Source organism: Diabrotica undecimpunctata, chromosome 3 (genome assembly GCF_040954645.1).
Source record: "Diabrotica undecimpunctata isolate CICGRU chromosome 3, icDiaUnde3, whole genome shotgun sequence".
Classification (NCBI taxonomy): domain Eukaryota; kingdom Metazoa; phylum Arthropoda; class Insecta; order Coleoptera; family Chrysomelidae; genus Diabrotica; species Diabrotica undecimpunctata.
In genome coordinates, this window is record NC_092805.1 from 78,529,408 (window position 1) to 78,542,053 (window position 12,646).

The window sequence follows — 12,646 nt, forward strand, 5'->3', positions numbered from 1 at the left end:
ACTTTACGCATACTTATTACAAATTTTTTTTTTGTTTTATTGATAAGGTCTTTAAAATTTGTAATAAATCTTTTTTCGTATACAGTTCGTATACAATAAATTTTATTATCGAACATGTAATTTTGAGTAGTAACTTATAGCTTACTCCTAGTAGCACTCGAAGCTTAATTTATGATAAGATGCATTATTCATAACAATTACACTGTTTGGAGGTATATTTGGTAATAATTTATTTTTAATATAGACTTCAAATAAATACCTCCGCGGTTGTGTCTTGGTGATAATTGACGCAAGATGGACTAATGTTTTGGCAGAAAAGACAGAGCGTTTGTAATCAATTCGTTTAATGATCCGTTGATTGTTATGCCTTTTCCTTTATTGAACTTATTTTTGTTGCACAGTGTTCGCTATTGCCAAACCAACATTTTGTTGGAGTGTCGTGTGTATCGAATCATGTCTCATCTATATAAAGAATTGATTTGTTTTCACTCCTGTATTGTTTTATTTTCATTAAATACTCCGTGAGCCATATTCGTACACGATGGGATTCCAAAATTATCTGCCTTCTGTGTATTTTCTTAAACCTTAATATTATGCGCTGAAAACACTTCCACAACCTTCTTTTACAGCAGTTTATTCCAGTGTCATCTGTATTGACTTTAATAAGAAGATTGTCTAATGCCGGCACTATTGTTCTTTATAAATAACGTACACTTTACGAAAAATTATATTTTTATCCGCAATATCAAACTTTCTAGAAACACCACTGTCACTTCTTTTGGATTTTGGAATTATTGGATTATTAATAATTTTTCAACCGTTGAAATTGGTGTTCAAGTCAGGGGCAGTTCTCTATAATGTCTTCTATAGCTACAGTTTGACTCATATGCCTATCGGTTAAAGTTAAAAAAAACATTATTAACTATTTTCTTTTTTTTTTTTCATTAAGTAACAGATTAGTTCTTTGTAGCCTTTCTGATTCTTGCCCTTGAATGGAAGCAGCCTCTTCTAAATAAAAGTTTTTAATGGCGTGTTCATAAGAGGCAACAGCGCGTTGTGCGAAATAAAAGTGTTAAACATTTTTACCAGTGTTTATTCCGATTTTTGAGGTAATAGTGAGAAATAAAATCCAAACTATACGTGAAAAATTGTATGAGGACATAAACTCTCTGCAGTGAAAAGAAAATTGGCAAAAAGTGACCTGTAAGTAAGTTTTAAAACATTTTATTGTATTCAAAACAAAACGACATTTAGAAATTCCAGTTCTTTTAATAACAGATAAGAAGACAAGTCTTGATCAAATTGAATGCGACGTTGCCGGTTATCCAAAAAGTTTCAAAAATCCAAGAAAGGAAATCCGCTAATTAATAATATTAACTAAATAAACAAAATTTAGAAGAAATAAAATATTTAATAAATTTAAATTTCATACTCAATTATTGCTTGAGAAGTTCTAGAGCTTCTGACGGGTTGACCGGAGAACTAGAACTTACCGCTTGCTATAATATAGAGTAAAAAATACATAAAAAAGAAATAAAAATGGATAGCGATGATGACTACACCTCAGAAGACAATAAAAAAAGAAGTCGAAAGGAAGATGATGAAGATATTTTCAACAAGAGCAAGAAACTTACCAGAACACCAACCAAACAACAGAAAGATGAAAACAAAATAGATCAGCTTTTAAAAATGATGCAAAATTTAACAGATCAAACAAAACATCTAACAACGGAGGTAAAAGGAATAAAAGAAGAACAACGAGAATATAGAAATGACCTCAGAGAATTAAAAAAAGAAATAAATGAATTCAAACAAAGTAACCAACAACTAAAAAAGGAAAATGATGAAATGAAGCAGGAACTAAAGATAGTGAAAATGAAGGTAGAATAGCTCGAGAAAGAGAGAAAGGCTAACAATGTTATTGTCCAGGGTCTACCGATGGATACAAATAACCCAAATGTAGTCAACGAGATTATGGCAAATTTCGTGGAAAAAGAATTAGGCATTAAAGTAGAAATAGAAGATGCTTATAAAATAGGCGACAAAACATGTCTTGTAAAACTAAAAAACAGAAATGAAAAAATTAAAATCATGAAGAACAAAAACAAACTAAGGGCATCAAAGCCAGAAATATACATCAATAACGATCTAACGCAAGAAGAGATGAAGATCCAACAAGAAATACGGAAAATTGCAAAATTTCAACAAGAAAAAGGTATGAACACCAGAGTAGGTTATCAAAAATTAAATATTGACGGGGCTATATGGAAATGGAACAAAGAGAAGAATGAACTGGAAAAGGCAAACCAAGACACGCCAAAAAACCGATAAAACAACAAATATCGTACACACAACAAAAAACGGAAACGAAAATGACAAAGGAAAAGGACATGAATAGATTAGATAAGATAAAACAGACGAGCAGGAAAAAATATAATAGAAAAATGAAAAAACGCGATGAACTAAAAATAAGTACGTGGAACATCAGAACAATGCTTGAACCAGGAAAAATGCAGGAGATTGTCTCAGAACTAGAAAGATACCAAATTGATATTGCAGTGATTCAAGAAATTAGATGGGCAGGTCAAGGAGAAATAAATAAAAAAAACTACACACTACAGTATTCGGGACATGGAAAACAAGGTCAATATGGAGTTGCTTTCATAATTATGGGAAAAATAAAAAATAACATTATGCAATTTAAACCAATAAATGAACGTATGGCTTACCTGAGAATTAACGCCAAACCATTTAATATATCAATCATAAACGTATATGCTCCAACTGAAAGTGCTGCTGCGGAGGAAAAAGACAAAATGTATGAGGAACTTGAACGAGAAATGGAGAATTTACCTAGAGAAGACACAATACTGGTAATGGGAGATTTTAACGCCCAAGTAGGTAAGGAAGACTACATTAACCAAGTAGCAGGTAAACACACATTACACGAAAAAACAAATGACAATGGTCAAAGATTATGTAACCTAGCAGCTAGTACCAATATGATTATCATTAGTACAAATTTCGAACATCCTAAATACCATAAAGTAACATGGATTTCCCCAGACCAAAAAACATGGTCCCAAATAGACCATATTCTGATTACAAGAAGGAAACAAACATCGGTTACGGACGTGAGAACTTACAGAGGTGCGCATGCAGACACAGATCATTTTATGGTGACTGCAAAGGTAAAACAAAAAGTCAAAAGAACTCTAAAAAACACGACAATGAAAGACAAATGGTACGTAGAAAAACTGAATGCTCCAGACATAAGGATTAAGTATGCTGATGACATGAACAAAAAACTAAAGGAACAGTGTAAATATACAAAGGATATAGAAACAGAATGGAGAAATTTAAAAAAATGTATAAATGAAACAGCGGATGTACACATAGGAATAAAAAGAAACAAAAAAAAACAAGAATGGTATAATGAAGAATGCCATAACATGCTAAAAAAGAAGATAGAAATTAGACAAATGTGGATAAGAACAAATAGACAGGATTATAGGGAAGAATACAATAGAATAAGGAATGAATGTAAGAAAAAAATAAGGAAAATTAAACGTGCCTGGTTAGATGATAAGATAAAAGAAATAGAAAAAGAAAGTAAGAACAGAAACACAAAAGCATTTTATAAGAAAATTAGCGAGCAAAACAAAACTTTTAAAGGAAAGATAAAAGGCATAAAAGATAAAAATGGAAAAGTATCAGAAAATGATGAAGAGTATAAAGAAATTTGGACTCACTATTTTAAAGAATTATTAACAGAGCAAGAAGATCAAGACCTAAATGAAAACGTAGAAGAAGAGACAATGATGTTAGGAAACCAGCTAGAAAGACCAACAAAAGAGGAAGTTGAGGAAATTATAAATAGCAGCCGTAATGGTAAATCTTCAGGATCAGACGGGATCAATATGGAACTTATAAAATATGGTGGTGAAGAATTAAAAGAAAAACTGTACAATTTAATAAAAGACATATGGGACGAAGAAAAAATGCCGGAAGAATGGAACAAAGGACAAATTATCACGATTCATAAAAAAGGAGACCAACAAATGTGTAATAACTACAGAGGACTGACGCTATTAAACACAGCATATAAAATTATGTCGACCTTAATACATCGAAGACTGACCAACGCTATGACGAATATCATAGGACACTATCAATGCGGATTTATTAAGGGAAAGTCTACAACAGATGCCATACATACAGTTAAACAAATTATGGAAAAGCTCATGGATATAAAATAGAAATTGAACTGCTTTTTATAGATTTTCAGCAAGCATTTGATACAATAAAAAGATCAAAATTAATGGTAGCTCTGAAAGAAATGGGAATACAAAACAAATTAGGACGATTAATAAAAATGACAATGAGTAGAACTGTAGTGAGTATAAAAACTCAAGTAGGAGACACAGAAGAATTTGTCATAAATAAAGGGGTTAGACAAGGAGATTCGTTATCAGCAACCCTGTTTAATCTTGCCCTGGAATACATCGTCAGGAAAATAAACAAAGGTACCCTTAGAACTAGAGAAGGACAAATAATAGCATACGCTGACGATATTGTGCTAATAACAAAAAATAGAAAAACAATGGAAAAAATGTTAAATGAAATGGTAACAGAAGGAAAAGTAATGGGATTAAAAATAAACCAAGAAAAAACAAAAATAATGAGATTTGATAAAAACTTCGAAAACAAAAAGGTTAGACTAGGCGAATACATTTTTGAAGAAGTCGAAAAATTTAAGTACTTGGGAATATTAATAACAAACAATGGAGAAAGAGAAACAGAAATCAAAGAAAGGATTATAACAGCAAATAAGACCTTCCATGCAAATAAGAAATTACTAAAAAATAAACTATTGAGTAAGAAATCGAAAATGAAGGTATACAAAACAATAATTCGACCGACGATGATGTATGCAGCCGAAACCCTCAGCATGACAAAAAAACAAGAGGAAAACCTTAGAATACAAGAAAGAAAAATACTAAGAGCAATACTGGGACCAATAAAAATAAATGAAAATGAATTTAGACAAAGAACGAACCTTGAGCTACTGGAAGAAATTAAGGAAGATATAGTGTGTAAAATAAAACAACAAAGAGCAAAATGGCTAGGACACGTATGGAGATCAGGATCAACTACGACGATATTCTCAATATTGGAATGGACACCAGCTGGCAAAAGAAGACGTGGAAGACCAAGATCTACATGATTACAAGAAGTTGTAAATGATCTCAACAAGGCGGGCATACGACAGTGGAAAGGAAAAACCAGAGATAGGACACAATGGAGAAAAATAACTGAGAAAATTAAATAAGGAACATGAGGACTGATCTACCTCAAAACATAGATCTAGAGAGCGTAAGCGGCGTAACCCCTAAAGGGGTGTTTAGCCACATATATATATATATATATATATATATATATATATATATATATATATATATATATATATATATATATATATATATATATATATATATATAATGGCGTGTTCAACAGGAGCTTGTTATAAGAATTCCACACACGTCTTAATGTAACAATATTTTGCTAAAAATCACAATTTTGTTCTTTGGTTGTTTTTCATGTACGACGTACATTGTATGTGACGATGTACAATACGTCAACTTACAGATTAATCTTTAAACACTAATTAAACACAAGAATGTGCACGTATAATAAGTAATTACCAATTTTTATATAATATTACTTACCGCTTCTAAATAAGCGATGGGTAGCAGCATGCCATCTTCAAACATATCCACCTGAGAGATCCCTCCAGCTTTTTGAACCTGGACGTTAACCTGCAACATGTTTCTTGCAGAAATAGCGAATCCAAAGGTAGGGTGGAGGTTGAAATAAGATTTAAACTCTCTTTCGGGGTGTAGACCGGTAAAATGTTTTGTTAGACTGGGATCGGCTCTGTGGAAGTGAGGATGGGAAATGAACACTGGTGAACCTGAAGTAATAAAAGAAATGTCAATAATTATAGTATTTTAATAAACTTACATGTTGTAAACTACCCAGAAAGTAAGAATCGTAAAATTTTATTAGTAGGTTAAAAGTTTTTTTCTATCGCAGACTAACATTTCATTAATATTTACTTTTAGGACTTATTTTACTATCTCGACCTACTTAATTTAACAGAGTTCACAGTTCTTGTTTACTTATAAAAATTAATTTATTTATTAACACATTGTTAACAATTTTTTTGTAGATTGAACTTATAGACACTCGTCTCCCAAATCTTGAGCTTGTGCAGAATTTTTTTTTAGAATACAGGTTGAATTACAATTTTAATATTTTAAGTCTTATTATTTTTTATTTATCCCCTAAGATAGCTTGGTTCCAGTATATTTCACATATTATGTTAGTTAAAATTATGTTTCAGTCCAGGGTCTTAACACATATTGTATTTTCGTGTTTTGGTAGTTTACGAAACGACGGCTTTGTAGTCTTACAAATGCGGTGATAGACACAAAAGAGTAATTCATTAAAAATACCGAAAAAAAAACTAAAAACTCTTCTTGTTCTAAATATTCAAAACGATAAATATAATGCGCCTCCTACGGCGCATTGCTCATAGATTTTAAAAGGCGTTTGTTCAAATAAATCGTAAGAAATCGCTGGAATTACTTATGAATAATAAAAAAATTATAGAAAAAAACGCTAGGATTAGAATTAACAACCAAGACTAAACTTATGCCCCTTACGGTTATCTTTAGTGGTCTTGATATGATCATGTGTAAATAAACTTTGTTGTAACTCTATATCATTTGTTCACCGTGTCTGAGGTGCCCCTACTGTAACAAAAACAAATGAGGAAGGATGTAACAAAACAAATAAATTAAAGCTGGCTAGCTGAATGTGCCGGAGAGTGACTACTTAACACTCAAAAGAGGATTCGGCAAATTTGCATGCCCTACAGAGACCGTAGAATAAAAAAATGAATGACAAGGTAATAAACAATCTATAGGTATATAACTGAGGTAAATAAAAATGATTATAGAAGTTGCTTCAAAATGTGAGTGGGCGCCAGGAAAGTATTATCATAAACTTTCCAAGGTATCTTGTAAAGCTATTTGCTGAAATACAAAAAAAAGGATACATGTATGAATTGAAATATTTAGTTTTCACCAAAAATTTAATCCCTATCCAATATATACAATCTAAATTTACCCTAAAATACCCACCACCAATTATGTACAGTCAACTTAGTTAATTATCTACAAAAAAATAAATGCCCTAGTTGTACGCAACTGATCCTTGATGATCTAAATTTACCAATAATAAGATATAGAAAAAATTGTAATGATTGACCTAAAAAGGTAATTACTTGCCTCAGAGATGCAACTCTGTCATTTGGCTATCAATCGAAGGTTGTAATAAAGTAATGAGGACAATATCCTGAAGGGATAAATGTCCAAAGGTTTGAAAATATAATAATAATAAAATCTTAATAAGTAACTCTCTGATTAGATGTGTACACATAAAATCGCACAAATTGAGTTAAATGGGAGGATTTAAAACCTCGACCTGGACGTGACAATTTTACTGCATATATATTGTTGCGTTCTGCACATACGATGACCTCAATATAACAATTTTGGTCATCCTGAAGGGGGAGAGAAGATATTCTGTTCAATCTAGAACTCGCTGGTTTCCCCCTTTCAGATTGGGTATGTATATTAAAATAAAAGAAATGAAAGCAAGTGGACTGTATAAAACTCTATTTTAAAAAGAGGTGAAATAAACCATAAATATACATAACCCAATATACCTACAATTATAAATAAAGAAGAATATAAACTTAAAAGAAGAGGAATATATACAAACTTAAACACAAAAAGAGAACCATAAACAAAACAAAACTGTCGATTGTATATATACCACGTTATAGATAGAAATAATATACAAAAAATAAAAAATATGAATATATATGTCATATAAAAACAAATTATTAAACTCAATGCAAAAGTATACTCATAATACACATTATGAGTTAATATTAGGTAATAAAATACACAACACTGTGATATATATACAAAAAGAATAGTGAAATTATTATAATATGAAAAATATACAAATCTACATAAAGGTAATGAAATGTTCTCAATCAAGTTCAATCGCGATCGCGGCACAACTGATAAAAAGTTCGAAGCAAATATGACATCTATATACCAAGTAAACGTACTTGATATATGCAGCAACAAAATTATGGTGTATTGTAGCTTACCCCATAAATCACAGCACCAACCGCTACCAACGACGTCTTCATCGACGTACACCAGGAACCACAAAATTTCTAATTTCAACTTTTCTGCATCAAACCGACTTCCTCGGTCAAAGGACCGCTGGCAAGTGGTAAGGTACTCTTCTTAACCCAAACGCACACACATGTGTGTGGTTTGAGAGATAAAACTCGACTCTGATTGTGTAGATGCATCGCTTATCTCCAATACACATCTGTGTCATTTTGCAGATTGCCCGTCTCGTAGCATGTAGTTTTTAACCCAGATGCACCCTTATACATGAAATCTTGATATACGGGGAGAATCAAAACTACCATAAAGTCTTAATATTTAATAAATGTTTATTAACAGTTGCGAAACTGCAACATATATATATATATATATATATATATATATATATATATATATATATATATATATATATATATATATATATATATATATATATATATATATATATATATTATAATTATTTAGAAAAAATGACGGGTCTTTATTATTAAATGAAACAGTATGATTTAAGATTGGAAACAAAATATTATAAACAAAATTATTAACAATTAATGAATAAAAAAAAATATAAAAAAATGAACAATGTTCCACCCTCTAAATAAGGGAGGTCTTTCGGGCTGGTATCCTGAAGTGGTCCGAGAGTAGTCTGAGAGCGCTCTGGACCTCTGATGGAACAGACGGGCAAATGGGCAAATTCAAAAACGCAAATTCTTTTTCTCCTTGTAAAAAAAATCCCCAAAAATAAATGAGAAAAAAAAATAATCCTCGATCCTGGATTTAACTTCTTGGGGTAGGCTAAAAAGAACAGTTGTGTTACAATTCCTCCTTACGCTTAATAAAAACAAGGGAAGAATACAAGGTTTATCAACAAATGAAATAACTTGAAAAATATTACAAAAAGTTGCTGGGAAGCTTGTATCAAAGAAAAAAGCTGTAATGATTTTGTAGACAATGTGACCTTCGCATGGTCTGACAATATTTGATGTAAAATAAATTGATCAAATAGATAATTTTTAACGAAAACTTGCTACGGAAATATTTTTGAATGTAAAAGAACGATATGAGGCAGAATCTTTTTACAGATAGACTTAATAGGTAATAGATAGTTTTAAAAATGGATACCTAATTATATGTTTTTAAGGCCGGGAATTAAAATAGAAAATTGATATAATTTTATAACATTACTATATTTAAATCCAGAATGTTTCTTAATGAAATAATGTGATAAATGACAGATAGATATATCCCTAACGAAGGGAAAAATGACGATATTATAGAAGTTAAAATGGCTGATGGTTTTTACACTGTTATTTATAATTGAATCAACTTACCGACTAGAAGTGGCTTATAAATCAACGGGTATACACTACGAAACAACTAAAATTGTATATATTCTTCCTTCCCAACGAAATTAATATTCTTTAAAACAAATTTAGCCTTCTTCTGTCGCCTACCTTTTTTTTTGTTAAACGATGTTGTCTACCAAAAGGTTAAAACCAGATTGAGCGTTAATTGCTAGCCGGATGATCATGTTGCCCTACATCATCGTAGGTGTCGCTGTTTAAGCCAACTTAGAAATTCAAAATTCAGAAAAGCATTAAGAGGATTGGTATTTTAAAATTGTATTTAAAAATGTTTACGGATTATTAAAGTAACGGACTCGTTACACTCCCCTCTTACTCGGAGAAAAAAATTTTTTTTAAATGAAAATTTTTTTTTTCATATCTAACAACAATCATAGAATAGGTATGAACCGTGCGTCATGGCACTATCTCGAACAGACGCTTAACTGTTTGTTAGCCAAAGTTTCCATCACTGTAGTAGAAGCAAAGGATACAAACCAATCTAAAATTTAAATTTTTAGCCATGGCACTAGTTTGCCAAATGTAGCTAGAATACACTAACTTAAAACTAACTTCCGAACAATCTACATCGATTCGCAAGATTACAAGTAACCACAGATTATGAATAATGTAGAAAGAAGGAGACATCTAAAGATATCCAAATATTACTAAGTGACTTACAAGTCATCCTATCAATAGTACATAAACTACATTAAGCTTCCATGTAGCCTAAAATAGTCGTAAAGACAAATACTCATATATCTCAAAATAATGTGTAATCGGACACTGATTCCAAAATTGACTATTCGGTGGACAACAGATTTATAGTAGAATATCCAAAGATAATCAATCATGCAGAGGTGTGGACCGATTCACAATTTATAAGTAACGATAAAAAAAATCAAAACATATATACTAATTATTTAAGTATTGAATTGGCCACTAAATCCGAAATTGATCAACCAGTGGACAACAGATTTATAGAATAGCATATCCAAAGATATAATCAACCAGGCAAATGAGTCACCAATCTCTTACTCTAACCAAATAATCCAAAAAGTAACAATAAGAAAAATGCCAAATATATATGGACCAGTTTAAGTGTTGAATTGGGTACTAAATCCAAAATTGATCAACCAGTGGACAACAGATTTATAGAATAGCATATCCAAAGATATAATCAACCAGGCAAATGAGTCACCAATCTCTTACTTTAACCAAATAATCCAAAAAGTAACAATAAGAAAAATGCCAAATATATATGGACCAGTTTAAGTGTTGAATTGGGTACTAAATCCAAAATTGATCAACCAGTGGACAACAGATTTATAGAATAGCATATCCAAAGATATAATCAACCAGGCAAATGAGTAACCAATTCACACTATAATCAAAATAATCTAAATAAATTAGGTCAACATATACCCACATCCAGTAATATGTGCCTACACCACAATATTCATAGACTAAATCATTGAATCTAAATCAACATCAAACAAATTAACTCATGCTGATATTCACTAACTATAGCAGGTAGCTACAACAGATTTATAAGAATATCAGACATAAGTGAGTGACAAGGCATTTAGTAAGCCAATAATAACTACTTAACATATCCAAAAAGTAATAGTTAAAGAAGTAAGTAATCAAGTAAATAATAAGTAAGTAATCAACAAACAAAATATCAAGAACGAACAGGCCAATTTCTGTAGAAACTGCAAATTACTAATTCGTTCTGACATTACTACGAAAGAACAAGATATGTTCTAATTCTGAATCCAAAATCAATAAGTGAATGCCTAAGGAAAGAAGTGAATGTAACTGTAAACGGTCATTTGTTGACTAAAATATAAATTACTAATTTCAGAAAGCAATCTAACTATGCTAGCCATAAAGGTAGCAATGTCAAGAATATCTTAACATGAGTGAGACTAAGAAATCAGCTAAAGGAAATCTTTTGTAATTACAATTGAACATAGTCAGGAAAGAATGGATACCTAATTAATTATATGTTTTTAAGGCCGGGAAGTAAAATAGAAAATTGATATGATTTTATAACATTACTATATCTAAATCCAGAATGTTTCTTAATGAAATAATGTGATAAATGACAGATAGATATATCCCTAACGAAGGGAAAAATGACGATATTATAGAAGTTAAAATGGCTGATGGTTTTTACACTGTTATTTATAATTGAATCAACTTACCGACTAGAAGTGGCTTATAAATCAACGGGTATACACTACGAAACAACTAAAATTGTATATATTCTTCCTTCCCAACGAAATTAATATTCTTTAAAACAAATTTAGCCTTCTTCTGTCGCCTACCCTTTTTTTTTTGTTAAACGATGTTGTCTACCAAAAGGTTAAAACCAGAATGAGCGTTAATTGCTAGCCGGATGATCATGTTGCCCTACATCATCGTAGGTGTCGCTGTTTAAGCCAACTTAGAAATTCAAAATTCAGAAAAGCATTAAGAGGATTGGGATTTTAAAATTGTATTTAAAAATGTTTACGGATTATTAAAGTAACGGACTCGTTACACTACCGTAGCCCTACGTCTAAACTCCTCAAATTTAGGTAAGGCAATCAAGAATAAACAAAAAGTCATGTTGCCTTAAAGAATAAATTCTAGAACAGGTAACTTATTTCGACTAGTTATATTGTTGTATTAAAAGAAAGTTTTATCTTGAAGAACAAATAAAAGCTTAAATTTTTATAAGGAAAAAAAATTCATATGAGATATTAAAAAAATGATTAACCTGAGACGTCTATAGAGATACAAAGAATAAATACTACAGTACCCATTTAATCATAAAGTGTTAAATATGTAGATAGAATAGCTGCTAACTTAAGAACAGAGTGATTTTCTTTCAGGACGCCCATGTACTGAATATATTTTCTATTAAACAGCTTATAAAAAAAAACAATTAACGTTGAATTGGAAATTGTATTCATGGACCTCTGAAAGGCCTATGATAGTGTACCAGTGAACAACCTGGGGAAAGCTATGGAAAAT

At 30.9% G+C, this 12,646-nt stretch overlaps 1 protein-coding gene across 1 annotated transcript in view; it reads right to left on the reverse strand.

The window, feature by feature from the left end:
* LOC140436941 (scavenger receptor class B member 1-like) overlaps window positions 1–12,646 on the reverse strand; it is a 54,742-nt gene that overhangs the window by 2,217 nt on the left and 39,879 nt on the right. The window contains exon 8 of the mRNA XM_072526120.1: window positions 5,730–5,974. Within this exon, the coding sequence (XP_072382221.1) occupies window positions 5,730–5,974 (245 nt within the window). The remainder of the gene's footprint in view (window positions 1–5,729; window positions 5,975–12,646) is intronic.